This window comes from Mastigoproctus giganteus, chromosome 11, assembly GCF_048544385.1.
Source record: "Mastigoproctus giganteus isolate SK-2022 chromosome 11, ASM4854438v1, whole genome shotgun sequence".
Taxonomy (NCBI): Eukaryota; Metazoa; Arthropoda; class Arachnida; order Uropygi; family Thelyphonidae; genus Mastigoproctus; species Mastigoproctus giganteus.
Genome location: NC_143585.1, coordinates 86,209,453 through 86,232,677, shown reverse-complemented (window position 1 = coordinate 86,232,677; position 23,225 = coordinate 86,209,453). Strand labels below are relative to the sequence as shown.

At 37.3% G+C, this 23,225-nt stretch overlaps 1 protein-coding gene across 4 annotated transcripts in view; it reads right to left on the bottom strand.

Moving 5' to 3' along the window:
- Positions 1–23,225, bottom strand: part of Sfxn1-3 (Sideroflexin-1-3) — a 144,239-nt gene that overhangs the window by 32,575 nt on the left and 88,439 nt on the right. For all 4 annotated transcript variants that reach the window (XM_090384247.1, XM_090384246.1, XM_090384245.1 and 1 more), the window contains one exon: positions 12,379–12,506. In XM_090384247.1, the coding sequence (XP_090240373.1) occupies positions 12,379–12,506 (128 nt within the window). The remainder of the gene's footprint in view (positions 1–12,378; positions 12,507–23,225) is intronic.

Below are 23,225 nucleotides of genomic sequence, written 5' to 3'. Positions count from 1 at the left end.
AAGCGTTACATGTTGGTACCAGATACCACAAGACACATTTAGAAATCTTGTAGTATCCATGTCTCACCGGGTACAAGCTGTTTTGGCTGCATGTGGAGGACCAACATCGTATTAGGTAGATGATCATAATGTTTTGGGTCATCAGTGTAGCTCTCTCTTGTTGAAACCAAGATTAGTACACCAGATAAAGAAAGCTAATTCCAGTAAATAAATATTCTCCAATTCTTGATGAAGAGAACTTTTGATTGCATGTCAGTATCCTTCATGGTAACCTCTACATCTTGATTATCTTTGAAGAGGTATGGTCCAACTGCCCTACTCTGCATAATTCCACACCACACACAAGGTCAAATGTTTGGGGATACAGTTTTCTGTGTTGAAACACTTTGTAGCCCATAATCAACAATTGTGTTTCTCCACTACTTAAATGAAAATGCACTTCATTAGACATCATCTGACTGTCTATCATTTGTGAAGAATACTAACAGACTCCTTGCAAATAACAATTGAATAAAATTGTCATTTAGGCAGATTCCTTGAATAAACTGCACTTTGCAAGCTAGCACTTCACATCTCTCCTTATAATTCACCTCAGTGATGTTTCAGTCATTTGAAGAAAATTGGTCAAATTGGTCTAAAGACATTCTGATGAATGTCTTTTGACCAAATTTGTAGATTGCTCAGAACACTTTGCAAACAAGCTCCATACTGTCCTCTTTTCTTGCAGACGTTCTTCTTTCTGTTCATTGCTGTCTTACCAAATTTTCTTGAAATCTTACTACATACTGATGGATAATGCATTCAGAACGATAAAAATTCACACCATTTTCTCTTTCGGTATATTCTTTGAGCAGCAACAATAGATTACATGTTTTTAAAAACACATTTCTACACTGGACACACTGTTGGATTATCCACCTCTCTATGACAGAAATTTCACCTTTTCACTTTATAACCTTTAATTGTGGGGGGGGGACACTAATTTAGAAAATACAGAAATTTAGAGTCGACATATATTACAAATTCTGGATAAATTTTGATGTTTCCAAAATTCATTGCATTTCTAGGTGCACTGAGTGCTAATTCCAAAAATACACTGTTTTTACCTATCACACAGCCTTTTTGCACCATTAAAAACTGTTTTCTTAGATACACATTCTATGTTATTGTTATTTTGGTTTTTAGGAGCATTAACAACTAAGGCCATATTGCTCCGGGGATATGTGGTGGTCATTCCCTTACATTTCCGTATCCTCCGTATTCTGTGGTCACGGGCTCGAACCCCGGTCTAATCAAGAAGCGTGTGTTATGCACTGCTACTCCTGCCCACCTGGCTAAGGAGGCCCACATTCTATGTATATACACACAGATATAGATGGGCCCAAACATATTTAGACTTATTGAGACCTTATTGGTAGCTGTATAAACCTGAAAAGTGTTTTCTTCTGCATTCAGTTATTTTCTGGTGTTGTGCTGACTAGTATCTATTTCTAATGTGAGTTTCATATTGTGTCTTTGACAATGGTAAGTCATGGGTTGTGTGAACAATACAAATATATTTTGTCACATTTGCAGTAACTATGTTGTGGTGAAACAAAGGCAGGACATAACATCTTTAATAAAATTTCTTGGTGTGATTTTGTCTAGTAATGTAGCACAGCAACTGCAGCACATGTTTCTTTCATGGATTTGTTGTTTAATGCATGTAATGCTTTTACAGGGATGGGATACACTTAAATAGAAAGGGTGCAAGAATATTTGCTGATGCTATCGAGGCAGTGTTAGGTGAGTCGGAAAACTGCTAGCTTGGGGGGGATACAAGGACTAATAGATTAACAGTAGCCACTGGCAGAGGTGAAAGTGATTCTTGCACTGCTTCTATTGGAATGAGCAGCAGCCTGGAAAACAAGATACAGGATATTTCAGAGACTGCTGGGCATCATTGTGGTACAAGTAAACACATGGGTTGTGTTAGGAATAGGAACAGGTGCATGTATACTTGCGTGTACACTAATGCTTTATTTACCAAACTCCTAATGCTTTAGGAGTTTGGTAAATAAATTTGATGAATTTGAGGTATTGCTCAAAACATCAAAGGCAGATATTGTTGGGATATCAGAGACATGGTGTCACACAGATATAAGGAAGGCAGAACTGGAATTTGGGGAGTACAATGTGTACAGAAAGGATAGACAGGATACGAAGGGAGGAGGGTTATGCTATCAGTTAAGAAACACATAAAATCCAAGTAAGTGAAGCCAGTCGACATCGCTGGACAGTGCAGTGTTGAGTCAGTTTGATGTGACATAAGCATTGGGACATCAAAATTGAGAGTAGGAGTGTGCTATAGGCCTAATGACTCTGATGAGTATATTAAGAAACTGTACAAGGAAATAGTGGGCCAGTAAATCAGAGTCTTATAATGGGGGATTTTAATTTCCCAGATATTGACTAGAATTTGTGGGTTGGTCACTCACACACTAGCAAGGCTTTTGTGGATTTACTGGATGATTGTTTTCTACATCACCATGTTCAGGAGGCAACTAGAGGGAGTAATACTCTTGATCTGATTATCAGTAGTGATTCTTCATGCATTAAGAATCTGCAGATAAAGGAACCACTAGGTGGCAGTGATCACAGTGTGCTGAAGTGGGATTTAATCAGAGGTAACTACCGTCAGGGGTAAAGGGAAGGGTTTTTGCTTCCGTAAAGGCGACTACGATGGTCTGAGACAGTATTTAAATTCTATACAGTGGGACCAACTGATGATGTTACCAGCAGCAAATTCAAAATGGGGAGCATTCAAAGAAATTATCTTGGAAGCTACTAAGCTTTACGTACCAACTAAGAAATATTGTTCAATGTTTAGGCCTAAATGGATGTCAGATGAACTAATGAGACATGTGGCAGAGAAGAAAAATGCATGGGATACACATAAATTAATGGGTGACATGGAAGCCTATGATAGGTATAAGCTGGTCTGTAACCAAGTCACAAAGGAGATTAGGCAGGCAAAGGCAGATTATGAGAAATCCTTGGCAAAGGATGCAAAGAAAAACAGAAAAGAGTTCTTTACCTATGTAAACTCTAGAAGGAAAAGGATGAATCAGATTGGTCCACTGGATATTGATGGTTCAACAGTTGAGGATCCTGCTCAGGTGGCTAACAAACTAAACAAGGATTTTGCATCTACATTCACACATGAGGAGTTATTCAGGAAGGGGAATGCCAGAGGTGAAGTAAACTCTGGCAGTGAGCTAGATGATTTTGTAATAACTGAGAGGAAAGTGGAGGAGAAATTGTTGAGGATAAACATAAAAAAGGCACCTGGGGTGGATGGGATCTATCCAGTTATATTAAAAGAGGCAGCAAAGGAAGTAAGCATACCCTTAGCCATAATTATGAGAGCTTCTTTGGACTCAGGGGAGGTACCCATACAATGGAGATGTGCAAATGTTACCCCAATTCACAAAGGAGGATCAAAGGCTGACACAAGTAATTATAGACCCGTGAGTTTAACTTCTGTTCCAGGAAAATTAATGGAGGCACTGGTTAAAGAAGCACTGCAGGATCATCTAGACAAGACTATAGCTCGGACACAGCATGGTTTTGTTAAGGGAAAGTCTTGTCTGACCAATTTGATTGGATACTATGATGCAGTCACAAAGAACTGGATGCAGGGAATAACTTTGATATTATATATTTGGATCTTAGAAAGGCTTTTGATACTGTTGCACATGGAAGACTGCTGCACAAATTGGAGCAGTGTGGCATTGGAGGCAAATTGCTGCTATGGATAAAGGGATGGTTGAGGGGGAGAAGACAGAGTGGTAATCAAGGGATACTGCTCATTGGGGACTAATGTTATTAGTGGGGTCCCTCAGAGTTCAGTGTTGGGTCCATTATTGTTTTCTGTATTTATAAATGATATTGATGATGGTATATCAAGCTTAATGTCCAAGTTTGCAGATGATACAAAGGTTGGCAGGGTTGTTAAGGACACTACTGATGCTATGCTGCTGCAACGGGATCTGGAAAGGTTGAGCAGATGGGCTGAGAGGTGGCAAATGAAGTTTAACATTGACAAATGTAAAGTACTACATATGGGAAACAGCAACCCCAGAGAAACATATCAACTCTGTGGTACTACACTGACAGTGGTAGAGAATGAAACTGACCTGGAGGTAATTGTGCAGGCAGATATGAAGTTCTCTGACCAGTGCAGACGGGCTGCAAGAGTAGCTCATGGTGTCCTGTCAATGATATACAGGAATTTTTCTAGCAGGGATAAGGAGGTGATTATTCCCTTGTATAAGGGAATAATCACCTGTGGTCAGGCCACACCTTGAGTACTGTATACAGGTCTGGAGGCCTCATTTCAAGAAGGATGTAGAGCTGCTGGAACGAGTACAGAGAAGGGAAAGAAAATTAGTGAATGGAACAAAGGGTTGCTCTTATGAAGAAAGGCTTAAGTTTTGCAAATTACAGTGTCTGGAGACTAGGCACCGGCGAGGTGATCTGATAGGGGTGTATAAAGTCTTGAATGGTTTGAGCATGCTCAATGCTAATGGGATTCTTCCTCTTGGTCAGAATAATCACCTGAGAGGGCATAAATTCAGATTGAGGAAAGACAGATGTAGGATAGATGTACGGAAATTTGCCTTTAGCTAGCGGGTAGTTGGTTGATGGAACAGACTTCCATCCCTTGTTGTGGAAGTTGATAGCCTAAATAAATTTAAGGCTCAGCTGGACAGGTATTTTGAACGAACAGAGGGGTCAATGGAAGTAGTTTTGTTTTTTTTTTTTTTTTTGGCCGATGCTACATAAGCTTGCTTTCTTGCATCATATGCCTCTACTAATGCTTGGTTCATTATTTAATTTTTTTTTTATGGTTCTCTTTCTTTTAAGTTATCATGCTAATGGTTTTGTTTGTTATGCAAATTGTGTTGGTCATAATTTTTTTTTTTAGTTAGCAATTTGTTTCCCCCATCTATACTTCATCTAGTACACAGTTACCCAGAGATGAAATGATTTACACCCAGATTATTAATAAGAATGTGAAAGAACATCTGTTCATTTGGTCTTTCTATTTTGCCTATCTCTTTACCAATGAGACCTAATAAGGTCTGAAACAGCCATATAAAGAGTGGCAGTTGTTTCTGAATTTTAGGTCAATAGTCAGCAATTCATAACCTGGTAAACTGGTGCCCCTGATTTAGTGAGTCTTAATCTTTAAGTTTGTGCAAAGTATACTTAGTTGGATAAACTTTGAGACAATAGCATGTACATTTTTTTAATCACTATCTTTGATATAATATCAATTGTGAAAAATGTATATGCCACATATTTTGGAATTAAATTAGGTGACCAAGATAAAAGTTTGGCCCCATAAAGTGTGCCAAACATGTGTGGAGGATTTGCAATTGTGGAAATGTGGTAAAAAAAAACATGACATTTGCCATTCCCATGGTGTAGAGGGAACCTCCAGATCACATTAATGGCTGCTACTTTTGTTCTGTAAATGTAGCAGATTATAATGCAGAGAACAAGCAGAGCCTTGTGTACCCAACAACATTACTTCAGCTGTAAGGCCAGTATCCCATGAACCTGAACTACTGATACTACCTCCACCAATTTTTTTTGAGCCATCAGGTCCCAAATCTGAACATTTGTGATCTAGAGGATAATATAAACTATTGTAATGAAGAAATTCACAATTCTGGACCACAACTGTTTACAAAAAGTGAATTCTGTGATCTTATGAGGAATTTAATTCTACCCAAAGGGTCTGCAGATTTTTTAGGATCAAGACTGAAATCCAAGAATCTGCTGACCCGAGGAAAAGTCTTTTCATGGCATAGACCAGGAGTTCCGCGAGACATAGTGATTGAAAAAAAAAATAAATAAAAATCGTTTTTTGAACTTCGCATGCCACACAACGCTAGCGCTTGCAGTGATGGACGGTAACTGAGCAGCAACGTTGGCAATTTCATTAGAGGTCTTTCAGCCCTTTATGGCAAAATTCAAATTATTATATTAGGGTCACCTGTAATTCATTACATAAACCCATATTTTGTGTCTATAAAGTGTGTGTTCTCTGGTCAATTTGCCTGTTCTGCTGGGTGAAAAATCCTTGCTATCTATGCCTCAGACTGACTAATTCAGCCACAGAGTGAAAAAAGCCCATTAAAGTTCCTCGCGTCATCGACAGGATTCGAACTCGGGCCTTTTTTTACCCAGTGTGGGAAGGACAGTGACGATACCGTTGTTCTACCCAAGCAGACTGCCCCGTATGGCAGTGCACAGTACGACCGTGTTCATTTGCTTGAGTCCATTCTCAGTTTTTGATGCGATATAGGGGAGGCCATTGATAATTGGTGAGCGCTGTATTACACGGAGGGGAGGATGGTAGGCTGATAGCCTCTCCCTCCCAAATTACTTCCTCCAACTGCTGTTGTTGCGGAGATGGGAGAAATCCCAGGTGCCGTCCGACACGAACATACCTGCTGTTGTTGTTGTAAATGCTGCAAAACGTGGACTGTGTAGGTTAGAAGTGAATTTTATTGTGAAGTTTTTGTATTTTTTGTGGTTTTTTCGTTTAGTTATATATTAGCATTTGTGTTTTACAAATGTCTGTAGGTTCAATGTGGCGATTTTTGAAGATGAGGGATGAGATAGAAGAGGAAGATTCTAGGCCTAGCTTACAGACAATTTTGATAAGGTTAGTGATAAAGAATTAAAATCTTCTGAGTCATTTCGCTGCACTAGTGCAACAAGGGACACAAATAAAGTCTGTCTTTACAATGAAAGCTACTTATCACTGAGTTTTACATCGGTTGGTAATCAAAGTTGTCCTATTCCATTGTGCGTCTTCTGTGGCAAACAACTTACAAATGCAGCAATGGCACCAGCAAAATTGAAAAGACACTTAACTACAAATCACAGCCATTTGGCAAGTAAAGGTGTTGATTATTTTAAATGGGTATTGGAATCTCAAAACAAACAGAATAAAGTTTCTGTTAAAAAAAAGTCACATTCGGTGAAAAGGCTCGAGAAGCAAGTTATTTAGTAGCAGAACTTATTGCTCAGAAAAGGAAAAGTCACAGAGTTGATGAGAACCTAATAACGCCAGCATATAAAATTACAGTGAATAAAATGCTAAGACAAGATGCAGTAAGAGAAACTGAAAAGGTTCCACTCCCAAACAGTATGATAAGTCAGCGTATTATGACATGTCACATGATGCTGAAGAGGTTTTGTGTAGTAAATTGAAAAACAACAGCTTCTCTATCCAGGTTGATGAGTCAACAGATTTCACCAATAAATGTCATTCTGTAGCATTTGTAAAATATGTAAATGTTGGTGAAATACAAGAAAACGTTTTCTGTTGCAAAGAGTTCCCTGAAACAAGCAAAGGCAAAGATATATTTAATGTTTTGTCTTCATATCTGGAAACAAAAGTTCTGTCTTGGAGGAACTGTGTTGGAATCTGTACTGATGGTGCCCCATCAATGATTGGCTCCATGAGAAGCTTCAAAGAAAATCCTGATTTCACAGAGAGCTGCTGGTGTCAAAAACTCTTGGAGATGAAATGAAAAAAGTTCTGGATGATGCTACAAAAATGGTTAACTTTATTAAACAAAGACCAGTTCACTCAACAATGTTTAAAAAACTGTGTGAAAACCTGGACAAAGAGCACATAAATCTCCTGCTACATACAGAAATCCGGTGGTTTAGCAGAGGAAGAGTTCTCACAGGATGTTTGAACTAAAAGGTGAATTTCAGGAGTACTTTAAAGAAAATAGTAGGCCAGATTTTGCTGAGTGCTTTGAATATGAAGAATGGCTGTGGAAACAAGCCTACTTAGCAGACATTTTTCATCACATGAACCAGTTGAACAAGTCTCTGCAAGCCCATGGAAAAAATGTTTTGACTTCAAGTGACAAGATTCTTTAGAAAAATCATGCTACAAAAGAAAATCTTGAAATGTTTCCACTGCTGCTTGGGCTTGAGAGTGAGGAAGGATATCAGCAAGTCTCAAGTCTTATTTAAAACCACCTGGAAGAACTGCAGAACAAAATTGAACAGTATTTTCCCTCCATTTCAACAGAAGTGTATATGAGGCCTGACATAGCTGAGTGGTCAGGAGCGAGAGTGCAGTAGAATGCACTCTTTGAGTGGACTGGAATTAAAGCCCGTGACTACTAAATATGATTAACATTTGTATTGATGACTTATTGTAAACTCTACTGACCTGTGGTCATGCCATAGTATAAACAAGAACATTCATTCGTTCAAGTGTATGACTGGCTGAGGAGCCCTATCTCTGAATCTTCTGATCAACCTGAGAACTTGACTTTTTGTTGTTATTATTGGGTTTTAGGAACATCAGCAACTAAGGCCATGTTGCTCCATGTATATTGTCTGTTTTCTGAGGTCGATTTTCTGTTTGATGGACAAAAAACTCAAGTTTCCGGGTGAAAAAAACCATGCTACCCTCGCCTGACATTGACCAACTCAGCCATGTTGTGAAAAAGATCTATAAAAATTCCTCCCGTCATAGACAGGATTCGAACTCAGGTCTTTTCCACCCAGTGTAGGGAGGGCAGTGATCCTACCAACTGTGCTACCCACAAGGGTGAGAACTTGACTTTGAGAGAAGAGGAAGAACTTTGTGAGCTGCAGTCTGATCGTACACTCAAGATGAGATTTACTGATCTGCCCTTAGACAAGTTCTGGATTTCTTTGAAAGAAGAGTATCCTGCAATGAACCTTTTTTTCTGCAGTTTTCAACTTCTTTCATGTGTGAGCAAGCTTTTTCTTCTTTAACAAGCATCAAGAACAAGGACAGAAATCAAATCATCTCATTTGAGTTGAAGATGTGATCAGTGTGTGCTTATCTCAAGTTCAACCCAGAATTGAGTATCCGTGCAGCAAAAAACAAGCACAGATTTCACATTAAAGAGGTAAATTTCATTCTTTATTTTTAGTTTCAAAAATATATATCACTTTTTATGCATATATAGGCCTATAAAAGAGATCAAGAAACCAACACATGTATAATAATTTTGTAACTGCTAGACTTTTTTGAGCTTGATCATGTCACTCGGTAAGAAAATGATTTTTCAGTCTTGTATAAAATTGTGTCAGACTATTTTTATTCGTATTGCTTTGGCTTATGCTTTTAGTAGCTTTACTATTCAACACTGTGAATAAATTTTCATGTTGAAAATAACATTAATTAAAATCAATTTACAACCTTTATTTAAATTAAATCTACAGAGCCTACCTTTTAGAAAAATTAAATCCCATTTTGGCTTAAGCCAGTTATTTAACAGAAATTTATTATGTTTGCCTTGTGAGTTTTTAAAATTTATGAAAAGGAAAGAAAGAGATTAATTTCAAGAAAGGTCAGCTCAGATTAACTACCTGTTTTTTTTTTTTTAAAGAAAGGTTGGCTATAAAGTCATTTTTAGTTTTAAATAGGGAAAAAAACTACACTTGCACATACCATACCTCATTATCATCTTGTATAGCAGAAATCTGTGATAAGACAAAAAAAATCAAGTTGGCCAAAATAAACAGATCCATAGAAAAGTATCATTCTCTACTCAAAAGAGCATCGACAATTATTATTGAATTATTATATCTACAACTTACTGATCACGCTAACATATCGTGAGCTGTAGTTATAATGATTTTTATGCAGGGGTTCCCTGAGACCTGAAAATTATTTCAAGGGTTCTTCCAGGGTAAAAAGGTTGAGAAAGGCTGGTATAAACATTGTGAAAAAGAATTGGTTCCTCATTTTTTTCTAAGAAGCATCACTGATATATTGTAACAACATTTGTGCAGTTATGAACTCTTTTGTAATTTTCTACCAACCAACAAACTGTGGTTGGTAGACTATTTAGTCAAAATTTTGAAAAAATTCCAAGTTGCGAGACTTCAAAGTAAAGGAGATTATGCAAATAAGGAATACATCAATCAATGTTATGAAAACTAACTTGTATATATATTACTAAAAACACCTTAAAGGTAAACATTCATATGCCATGATTTGCACACAAGGAATGTGAGGTAAAGTAGCAAAATTTATAATTAGCAAAATGGTGATGGTGCTTTTCTTCTGTAACAGCACACTTCCCTTGTTCGTTGTTACTACACAACCAGTAATAATACTCTCACTGCTCTCAAAGCCTGCAAAAGAGAACACAGAATGAAGAAAAGTGTAGCTCATTGCTCAATTAAATCCTTGAAGGCATCGAAACTGAAAGTTGAACAGACTGGATGCACTGCGAATAAAAAGGCTATCACTCTATACAGGTAGAAACTGTTGCAAAGATTAACCAAACTGTAAATGAATTGTCCTGAACTTCATCCTTAGGAGAATAGAGTGCAAAAGAGGCATCTAGACATTTACCAAAGATACATTTAACCAAAACTGTCCCAGAAACCTTAATACTTATATATATACATCACCCAACTTTAATATCACAAATGATGTGCCGACCGGGCTAGCCGAGTGGGTAAAGTACCTGCCCGGCAACCCAAAGGTCGTGGGTTCGATTCCCGCCTCGGGCTTGGATCAAAGTACTGCAAAAACCTTGGGAGGTGCAATATGGCCACAGAAGCCGATGCGCCAACAACTACCAAATCAAAAAAAAAAAAAAAAAAAAAAAAAAACAAATGATGTCAATGTCTATAATGCACTGCATGATCCAACAAAGCCTACTTTTATCTTTGTGGCACCGTTAGTGTGGTTGTTATGGTGTATTAGGGTTATTATGCTACTTTTATTTTATTTATATATATATATATATATATATATATACTCCTTTTATTTAAAATAGACATAAACTTGTAAAAAACTGTTAGGTCTTGTGACCATTTATTTTTAAAGTAGCCCTTATAATGGCAAAGGCTGCTGGTGTTAGGTTTAAAGCATTATTAACGTATTTATGGGTATAAGTAATATTTGGTGTGCTTATAATTAAAGTGCATAACTTAAGCTAGCTGTAGGTGGAAAACTGTCAATGGTAGAAATATATATATGGGGGATGGCTTGGAGGGAGAGAGCTTGAAGGATTTGACATCTCAGAGGGGAGGATCTAACTGAGGTATGTGGAGTGCTAGAGGAGTTGAGCGGGGTGAATGAGGAGAGTCCTGTTTCCCTCGTGGATAGATTTGGAACAGGAGTGAGAAAAGATGTGGGGTATGTAAGGGGACTGAATCTCATGGGATTCACCTGTGGGCTGCAGGTTATTGAGCAGTAGAGCTGATTACTTTCCAGTGCAGCAGGGGCACAATAGTCTGGTTGGGTTTCGACCAAAGTTACTTTGTGGGAATAGTAATGGTGTGAATTCCTTCGTTTTAAATTTAGTTGATGCAGAAGAAGTGCACTTTCTTGCATCATTTGTCCTTACTAATATTAATAATATGCATGATTGTGTAGGCCAAAAATAAAAAAAATAAAAATAAATCCTACATGCAATAACTAATGAACCATTAAATGATGGAAACAGAATGGTACATTGTGGTTTTGCACTGTATTTTTTTTGAATAAACTGTTACTCTATCTGTGAATAGACAGAGATATGCAAATATATTGGAAAGTTTTGTCATTCCAGAATTCAGACAGAGAAGGAAGATGGACCAGGTGGTCTTTCAACAGGATGGGTCCCCTTTCCACATATTGTCCTGAACTTCATCATTAGAGAATTACTGCATTAAGAGAACGTTTTTGTGGAAGACACATTAGATGAGCACTTGAAAAAAAGTGGTTACTTCACAGTCCAGATTTAAACTCCGTTAGTACTGGTGGCATTATCTAAAAGGTTGTACCTACAGACAGGACCCAAAAGATGTCAAACAACCAAAGAGGGTGGTTCAAACAGATATAATGAATGTCTCTAGATCAGCATCATATTTCCATTGTTCATAATTTCATCACTCAAATCAGAGCTGCTGCTACTGATTCATAGGGATAACATTTTGAAAAATATTTGTAATCATGTAAATTGAGGCTCCATAATAAAACCTGGTTATTATGTTTTTCTGTGCACAGATTAATATGTTTACATCAAAAAATTTACATATTTTTTACATTAAGTTACTTTATAACCATCATATATATAAAGGGTTATCTTGAAAAAAAGATATGCACACTTTATGTAATCATATGTACGTAATAAATAGTTCAGAGATGATGATGATACTTAGTTGTTCAGGGATCACATTTACTTTGGAGATAATGTGTAATTTAATGACTTTCAATCACAGACAAATGAGACCCAGAAAAAATGAGCCAATAAAGATGTATTAAAGCATAAAAATATAAGTTAAAAAATCAGCAATCTGTATCAATTATTAACTTACTCATTCCTGGCATGGCCATACCAATTCTTGAAAAAACAACTTGAATTATAGCCCACTTTGCAGCAACCTTTGATTCACCAATCCTGTTACCATTACTATCTACTACTGGAATGCCTTCACGTAGCTCTCTGCAATAAAAGTTGCAAAAAAACGTTTGATATGGACTGTAAACATTTCTTATATGAAAAATTTTATCAGTTAAGTGAAAGATGAATAACAGATACTATGGGTGTTTGAAAGTAAGGTATAAATGAGTTTAACAGGAAACAGAATGCACTTTCCTTAGGTGGTAAAAAGAGTAAGAGCACATGCAACAGCTGCTATGTGTGCTCCATACTGGAGCACAAGTACTGACATCAGTATGATATGGAAGCAGTGGCAGAAATACATACAAAAAAAAATAATAATAATAAAGGGCAAACCATTGTATGATTTATGAATGACCAAGATGGCATGCATCCATAGAAATTTATTATCTATATAATATCGGTGTAGATACACCATAGACAACAACTCTTAAGAAACTACGAAGTAGTTGTTGTAATAGGCATCATTTGCTCTGTTTCTCATATTGTGCTCTTCCTTCACGACGAGTTGCCATGATATTGCACTACCTCGAATAAGTAATGCTTCACTAATAGAGAAGACTATTGTTACTTATTCTCAGTGAGTACCACCACCCAGACGGCACCGTTTCAAGACTATTGGCCTATCATCAGTGGACGGGCAGGTACCTTGGTATTGCAGACATGACGACCCAGTTGTGAAGATAATCACACAATATGAGAGATGCCAAAAGGTGTATATGACAATATTTAAAAATAACTAGATGCACAAGGCATAATACGTTGAGAGTTATGGATATTTAAAAATAACTAAATGCACAAGGCATAATATGTTAAGAGATAGGTGCCATTTGGGTGGTGGTACTCACTGAGAATAAGTAACAATAGTCTTCTCTATTAGTGAAGCATTACTTATTCGAGGTAGTGCAATATCATGTCAACTCGTCGTGAAGGAAGAGCACAATATGAGAAACAGAGCAAATGATGCCTACTACAACAACTACTTCGTAGTTTCTTAAGAGTTGTCTATGGTGTATCTACACCGATATTATATATTTTTTTTTTTTTTTTTTTTATGTGAACCCCAAACACGAGAGGTATTAGAACCTATAGTACTTAGTACCGTGCTTGGGTTAGGGTTGAAGGAGAAGTATGGGGGGAGGGGGATGCCGGAAACTTTGCTCTAGAGACTAAACATGGGTTTCACCACTTCAAGCCTCCAATAAGCAAAGTGGTGGTATTTCACCGGTTGATGAAAGCCATCTACCACCTATAAATATAATAAACTCCTAACTCTTAATGTATTATGCCTTGCGCATTTAGTTATTTTTAAATATCCATAGAAATTCATTATTTATTTACTGCCATGTATAGTGAATGCATCAAAAGCAGAAAACAAGATCTTGTTCTCTAACAATGTCATAACACATACAAGCTGTGCAGACTAAACAATGGTTCAAGAAGTATGGGTGAGAGAGGTTTTGGCACATCGACTACATAGTCCAGACCATCACAATAAACTACTACTGTCAGGGATTTCTACAGAATTTACATTGTGCATTAGATTCTAAGTCCACAATGCACTACTCTGTCAGGGAAGAAATGTGCACCTGATAAAGATATAGTGACAGTAATAGTCTGGCAGCAATCATCTGACTTTGTCATCCTTTACTCTATGTGCACTGTTATATCCCCATGTCAATAAATGAAATTTACATAGCAGCCTCGTGTACCTTACCTTTGGACACCCAAAAGGTTTCGGTATCCAGTATACAGGAGTCAGTCCTCATATAACACGTTTACACTACACGAATTCGGTTGTGCACGATTTATAAATAGGGGAATAATGTCGTATATAACAGAAACCAAATTTGCTTATGCATGATTTGCCTTTTGTGTTAACAAGAAATGGACTCCCTTAGACCATGTAGAGGCCACAGGGCTGTTGAAGGAGGTCTGCAAGTAACACTGTTTATTTAAAAAAATTACTTATCGAATACTTTTTATATTAATTTCATGTCAATTTAAATTAAAATAATTCTGTTTTAGGTAACATAACAATGTAGTAAGAACATTATTATAGTAACATTATTACTGTTCTCTGAAGAAACAACATCCTTCACAAAATAAGAATTAAGTATTGGGAAAAGAAAAAAAAACATACATGTATATATATATATATATATATATATATTGTAATTTAAATAACTAACAAAAATTATTAATCCATATTAATGAACATATCTCTTCATGGACATACTTGTTCTTTTTTTCTCCCCCCCCCCCAACTAAGAAATATTACAGGAAGGGTGCAGGGAGAAAAAATTTAAATGAAAAGGGGTCCTCAGACTACTGAAGTTTCAGAACTCCTGCGATAGAAATTAATTCCAGACTGAATTAAAAATTATCAAGGGCAGTTTTTTATTCTTATTTCATGGAAATTTATCAATACCTACCAACTGTATTGTTTCATCCTCAACAAATCAAATTTGTAGTTCTCTTCAGGGCAGAATTAACCATTGGGCTAAGGCAAGATTAGCCCGGGGGGGGGGGGGGGGGGCAGAGTCTTCACAGAGCCTATTTTTGGCTTGACACGTTTATACAAAATTAATACTTCACTTGCTATGAACTACAGGAACTATGTGCAGTTGTGCATAAAACTTTTTATGAAGGTCAGAGTAGGAAGAGATGCATGACACAGGGGGTATAATAAGGAGCACTTCTTATCCCTATCAAATCCATGTACAGTGTGTTTCAGATAAACTAGCAGCCTGAATTCATTCTGTTAGTAGACAATATTGGTTTAAAATTTTATGGACAAACAACTTGTAACTTCAGTCAGGAAAATAATTTTACAGTGACTACTTCCTCAGTATTCATTAATGTAGCAATTATTTCTATGTTCGGAATTTCTAAGTTCAACAGCGTTTTTCTAAAATTCTTACTATAGATACTATTATTCATTTATTTGCATCGAAGCTTTGAAACATAACAGTGCATATTTTATTTTATTATTATTTTTTGTGTGTGAATTTTGAACATTGATAAATTTGTGTCAAACAGTTTGATGTGTCTATTAGGTGCTATTTATATGTTGTAATGAATATAGTATTTCCTTCTTACATTTTTGTCTGACATAATTCAATACAAGTAAAACAATGCTATATTTCAGTTCCCTTCTACCTCTGTACTGCCCACAGTACTACACCCTTCCACAAGATGTGAAAGTGTGAAATGCCTATATTTATTAGTTTATTGTACCATTAAACATTGTTTCATTTATTTTCAGTGGTTAGCGTGACCAGCCATAAACATATGCATTATATCCATAGTAGCTTTTGCACCATTAAACCCCCCACAAACATATTTTTCATATTACTTTTTGCCATCCTAATCCAAGACTTGGTCACGTTTACTTGTATTTCTCTAGTGAACGGGGTTACATTTCGAATGTTTTCAAAGTTTCTTAACTATAAGGACCATAATTTCAATTTAAAGGTAAGTTTTTGCAACAGTGTTTATCTTACCAATAATATAATTTATGTATTTAAACTAAAAGCACAGAAACCTAATATTTCAAGTTAGCATTAACATTAGTAGAGGCATATGATGCAAGAAAGCAAGCTTATACAGCATCAGCCAAAAAAGACCTTCCATTCAACCATCTATTTACTCCAAAAATTGGTCCAGTTCTTCCTTGAATTTATTTAAGCTATTAACTTCCACAATGACAGATGGAAGTTTGTTCCAGCAATCAACTACCTGCAGGCTAAAGGCAAATCTCCACACATCTGTTCTACAACTGTCTTTCCTCAATTTGAATTTATGCCTCCCCCCCCAGGTGCATAATCTGAGCAAGAGGAAGAATTCCATTAGCATTGAGCTTGCTCAAACCATTCAAGACCTTATACACCTCAATCAGTTCACCTCACAGGTGCCTAGCCTCCAGATGCAGCAATTCGTAAAACTTAAGCCTTTCTTGGTAAGAGCAACCCTTTGTTCCCTTCACCAATCTCATTGCCCTTCTCTGGACTTGTTCCAGCAGCCATTTACATCTAGACTGTGAAACTAATGTTGGGTAAATAATTCTAAAAATCATAAAACAATTGAACGTTTATTGATCTTTTCAATAACTATGGTAAAGATAAAAAGTAAACAATTATAATATACTATATATATATATACAGGGTGTTTCAGTTAAACGTTTCAGAACTTCTAAGAGGGGTAGGGTACATCCTGACAACTCGAAATCATATAGCAATTTGGGGTCGGAAATGCTTTCCTGAAGCGGTGTTGTACACAGAAGCACCATAAAAAGAAAAGAGACCATAAGTGAGAAATCGTTTTAATAATACATGAAAAGAAGCAAAAGGTACATGGATTAAAGTAAGTGTTCGAAGTTTCTTCAACCTCGTATTGCTTTCGCACAATGGTACCTTGGAAAATGTGCTACAAATCCTCTTTTTCCTGCTGAAGTGTTGTTTTCCGATGAGGCATCCTTCACAAGGGAAGGAATTTTCAACACGCATAACGACCATATCTGGGCGGTCGAGAACCCGCATGCAATACGACGTCGTGCAGCACAGATTCGATTTTCGGTCAATGTATGGGCCGGTATTATGGGAGATTACCTCATCGGACCTTACCTGTTACCGTGTCGTCTAACCGGACCTATCTACTTGATCTTTCTGCAGCAAGTATTGCCACAACTTTTGAGAGATGAACAGATTTCTGCATCGACGCAACAGACAATGTGGTTCCAACACGATGGAGCCCCTCCCCATTATAGCGGAGATGTTCGTAACTACCTGGATGTCACATTTGGTCAACAGTGGATCGGACGTGGTAGTCCCGTGCGTTGGCCTGCTCGGTCACCCGACCTATCATGTCTTGATTTTTATTTCTGGGGTCATATGAAATCGCTAGTTTATGACACCCCTGTTGACAATGCTGAGGAGCTGGTTGCAAGAATCGCAGTAGCTGCCGAAGAAATTCGAAATTCGCCTGGAGTATTCCAGAATGTTCGGATGTCCATGCGTCGGAGATGTGAGGCGTGCATTGTAGCCCGGAAGAAACTTCGAACACTTACTTTAATCCATGTACCTTTTGCTTCTTTTCATGTATTATTAAAACGATTTCTCACTTACGGTCTCTTTTCTTTATGGTGCTTCTGTGTACAACACCGCTTCAGGAAAGCATTTCCCACCACACATTGCTATATGATTTCGAGTTGTCAGGATGTACCCTACCCCTCTTAGAAGTTCTGAAACGTTTAACTGAAACACCCTGTATATATGAAAATCTTCCTAGACAAACTTAAAACTGTGTGTAAAATATCCTTTTATTTTAATCTGATTTATCAATTTTCCTAATCAAATTATTCTTTCATAATGTAATCTATCTATCCAAAAACACTAAAAATAATGTAATGTCAAGAAGTCACGCATCTTTTATACCACTGGCTTTGAAACTGTTTTTGATTGAAATGTGAAATGATTTACTAGAGAACATAAAGACCAATCTGTCATTTCAGAAAACTAACCTGGAACTTGGAATAGCTTTAGAAATAATGTCATCTCTACAAGGCCATGTGAATTTGCAACGAGTCAATTTGCTGCTTTTTCAATTTTTTTTTTAAATTTGAAAAAGTTGAAAAGGTTTAAAAAATTTGAATAAGTAGCAATCAAAAGGTTTTAAATACTAAATAGAAAAAATACTAATAACTGTATAAAACCAAACTTTTTGTTGATGGTGAACTTTGTATTGACGTGATGCTAAATCGTCAGAAATTCTTGTGGAACTGCTTCTGCCTGCAATTCATACACTAGTTGCCAAATTGGAAGGGCATGGAAACAGAATCTAACTATGAATTTTGACACCTATGGCCAAAATATAAATGCATCTTGTTTTCATAAAAATAATGAAGTTATATATTAATATACACTGATGAGCCAAAACATTATGACCAGTGAGTCGTTATGCAAATCGAAGCAACTGCAGGTGAACTACAGCGTGGGTAGGGACATGGTATAAAAAAACACCTGATACTGAGATCCATCAATCAGTGTTACTCTTGTTCTTCAGATGGAAAAGGCAGCTGATTTAACTGAGTTTGACAAAGGCCAAATTGTAATGGCCAGAGCATATCCGAAACGGCACGGCTGATGGGATGCTCACAGTCAGCTGTAGTTAGTACCTACCAAAAGTGGTTCGAGCAGGGAAAACCCACGAACTGCCAGCAAGGTGTTGGACGACCACAACTCATCGATGCTCGAGGTGAGCGAAGGCTCTCCCGGATGGTATGTAGCAACAGAAGGACGACTGTGGCACAACTTTCCGGTAATTGGAATGCCGGTGACGGGAGTAATGTGTCACAACACACAGTACATCGGGCTGCATAGCCGTAGGCCACTCCAAGTGCCCATGCTAACCACGGTTCGCTGGTGACAGTGCCTACAATGGGCACATGAGCATTGAAACTGGCTCCCAAGTGATTGGAAGAACGTTATCTGGTCCAATGAATCATGTTTCCTGTTGCACCATGTAGGTACGTGTGCATCGTTTACCTGAGAAAGTGATGGAGCCTGGATGCACCGTGGAATGAAAACAAGGCGGTGTAATGCTTTGGGCAATGTTCTGCTGGGATACCCTGGGTCCAGTCATCCATGTGCCAGAGACTCTGACGTCTACCACCTAACTAAACATCACTGCAACAGTCTTCCCCTTTGGTGGTGCAGTCTTTCAACAGGATAATGCACCATGCCACACCACCCGGATTGTTTGAGACTGGTTCACGGAACGTGAGGAAGACTTCCAGGTATTGCCCTGGCCTTCATTTTTCCCCAGACATCAATCCCATCGAGCATCTGTGGTTTCTGTTGGAACAGCAACTCTGATCTGCGCCGTCTCAACCACGGACCTGACAAGAGTTAAAGGATCTGCTGGTTACGTGCTGGTACCAGATACCTTCATTTAGAAATCTTGTAGCGTCCATGCCTCGCTGGGTACGAGCTATTTTGGCTGCACATGGAGGACCAACATCATATTAGGTAGGTGGTCATGTTTTGGCTCATTGGTGTATACACACTGGCCAAAAATATATGAACCTTTGTATTAAGACAATCACAGAAGAAATGCAAATAATTGTGAATAAATGCAAATAGATGCAAAGAAAAATGTGACATGGGGGCGATGATATGTTGCCTTGTTGAGTATAAAGATTGCACAAACTGTTCAACTGCAGTAATGGGGAAAATGCATGATCTATAACTCTTTGAAAAAGGTCTTATCGTAAGTGCACATTTAGCAGGAGCCATGATTCAAGAAACGAAAGGTATAACCAGTTTCTCAAAAGCATCCATCTCATAGCTTTTTAATAACAAGAAAGCAAGCATTTTTTCCACATCTCAAAGGCGTAAATATGACAGAAAAACAATACTTCAAGAGCAAAGCCATCATATGCTAATGAGGACTGTATGGAAAAACAGGAATCCAGTGTGAAGCAAATAACATCTGAATTCAACTAAGCCTAGAAATGCACTATTTCAACCTGTATCATGTGCAGGGAATTGAAGAAATTGGGTATTGGTAGTCATCTGCCTATTCAGAAGCCACTTGTTTCAGAGAAAAAGAGAAAAAAACTGCTTGCAGTTTTTTTCTCTTTTTCTGGAACAGTGGAAGAAAGTCATGTGGTCAGACAAATCATGATATACTCTGTTGGCCACTGATGGTAGGCAGAGAGTGTGTGTGGCATGACCCTTAAGAAGCAGGGGATGATGCTTGCCTTGTTAAGACAACCCAAGCATCTGGAGGCAGTATCAAAGTAGGCAGAATATTTTGTTAGCACGGACTGGGTCCGTTGATACTGGAGGAAGGTCAAATGTCATCCTGGAAGTACCTGAATTTTGTATCAGATCTATTGCACCCTGCAATGTTACACTTTTATCCCGAAGGTGGTGGCCACTTTATGGATGACAATGCAACAGCAGATTGTGCTAAAATTGTGCAAGAATGCTTCAGAGAATATGTCAAAGATTTCCACCATCTTCCCTGGCTTCCCCATTCACCTTATCTTAATCCTACTGAGGTTGGTTGGTTGATATGTTGTTTAGTGGCACAAAGGCTGCTAAGGCCATATTGTGCCTGATTCTATTCAGTAGTGCAATTATCAGTTAAAATCTGTAAAATAATCCCATCTGCTTTAAGAAATAAAAGAACTCAGCTAGATTTGCATTGTCTCCAATCAGATGGGGTAATGTCAAAGGTTCTTGCAGATGTGAAAGCAATTTGAAAATTTTGTTTCGATAATTATTATAATGATTGCAATTTATTAGAATATGCCTCACCGTAAGTGTAGTCTGACAATATATACAAATAGGGAGAAGATCCGCCTATTTGTACATTTTGTCAGACTACACTTACGGTGAGGCATATTCTAATAAATTGATCTTCCCCCTTGAGTAGATAAATATGGGTTAGATACGTATGCCCAATATTCATCCTAGCCAGGATCACCTCCTCTTGCCTATTTGATTGTATGCTTGATGGCCACAACTTAGGTTCCTGTTTAAATTGAAGCAGTTTATTGCTGCACTGAGCCTGCCAGATTTGCAACCATTGCTCTTCACGTTTTTTATGACTGATTTGTAGTCTGCATATAGCACTAGTTAGGAGATCTTGCACTGATTGGATGTTTAGCGGCTTGATCTGCATATTTATTTCCTTTGATGCCTACATGACCTGGTATCCAATAAACAGTGACTGATTGGTTTACAGCTTGTAATGCAATAATCTGTGATCTGATTTGCTTCAAGATGGGGTGGATTGGTTTGGATGGATTTTTCAATGATTTTATTGCACTCAAAGAATCAGAGTAGATCATAATTTGCTTCATGGACAGATTAATCATGTGATCCAGAGCTATTTTAATCGCCCACAGTTCAGCAGAATAGACGCTGCATTCCTTTGGAAGGGACACAGAAGTAGAAAAGATAGTGCCCACTGTCATACTTGTTTTTGAGCCATTGGTATATATTTGAAAACACCGAGAATTTTCTGCTACATGTGCAGCATGGAGTTTCCTGATGGTAAGGTCTGCTGCTTGCTTTTTCCCCCATTGTTGGAATGAGAAATCACAGACCGGTGTATAATCAGACCATGGAGAGTTGTGAGTGCTCATTTCCTGAAAGACATTACCCATGTCTAGATTCCAACATTGTGTTAACTGTAGCAACCTTATCCCAATAGGCTTGTTTTCGTTAGGTTTGTTTTGATAAAATTTGGTCCGTTGGGGCTCAAATAAGTATGGCAAGATAGGATGAAAGGGAAGACTCCGTATTTTTGCTGCATAGTTGAGGAGCAACATTTTCCTCTGAAGATGGAGTGGAGGTTCGTGTGCATCTATATACAGACTCTGTACAGGGGATGTTCTGAATGCTCCTAAAGCAGTTCTTAGGGCACTGTGATGGATAGTGTCTTGTTGAGTTAGTGCACTTTTCCTGGCAGAGTCATAGATTGGAGCTCCATAATCCAAGTGAGATCGGATTAATACCCGATATAGCCGAAGAAGAGTGTACGGTTCCAGTCGCCGGTTCATTCTTTAATCTATTGCAGTCTATTAAATTATTTAACATTAATAAAATTTATTAAAATATGCAAAAACATCACCTGTTAACAGATTATTTAAGATTTAAAACTGTGGAAAATGCTAGTGGATGTTGTTTCATTGCTAAATCTAAGTCACAACTCATGCAAAAGTTGGTGAAAGTGCACTGAACCTACAATGACTAAGGAAACAATAAAAACAATTTCCTAAACAAATCTATATAGTATTCACGAATGATGTTTTATAATTTGCTTCTCCAATATTTACTAATTGTTTTACTCTTTTAATAAATTTTAAGTGTACAATTTTTGTATTATTAGTGATAAACTTGAACTTGTTAATTTATTATTTTAAACTGCAAATTTTTCAAATTAAAATTGAATAAAAAACTCACAGAAAGCATGTGGTAGGAAATAAAACTACATTGATTAAAAATCTAACAACATCTAGAGGAGCAGCAAGTATGAATAAAAATAGAATGATTATGCAGTAGAATCTTTATTAAATAAAAGATTAAGCTTGTGTTCATGTGCTCAAAAAAAGGCACCAGTGTTAAATGCAAAATACTAACTTCTATTTTGAATATTTACTCAAAAACAAAAGCCCAAGTGAAAGATTTCAAAAAGGCACAGATTGCTTTGACATTTCCTAGAGAGTCATGGGGAAACTGCTGCATCAACGTCAGGCTTGAACTATGCTGGTTCTAATTTTGGCCTGAACCTCCTTTGAGACTTCAATGGTCTTTCCATGCATATCTGAATTGAATGCACTTTTATCAAAATTATTTTTCTTTCCCAAGTTTCACTGTTTTCTTTAGCAAAACACTTGACTCTGTTCTGCATGAGAGGTTACTGTACATGCTGGAATATGTAGGTATAAGGAATAAAATCCTTATACCTATTATACCTATTACATCTATTGTTTTTATTAAGGTAATAAAAACAAAAGCTTTGATATAAAATGAAGCAAGCTTGATTTTATGTTCCACTCTGAAATTAAAACAAAAGCACATCAGTCATCTAGATGACAATGCAATAAAAGTATGTGTTATGTAATCAATTCTTGACTAATATTTTAGGGCAGAAAATCTCAAACTATGTAAAATTAAAATTATGACAGTAGTTAGTGCATTTGCATCATTGCTATATAGTTGAATATTTTAGACAAACCGGAGTTTG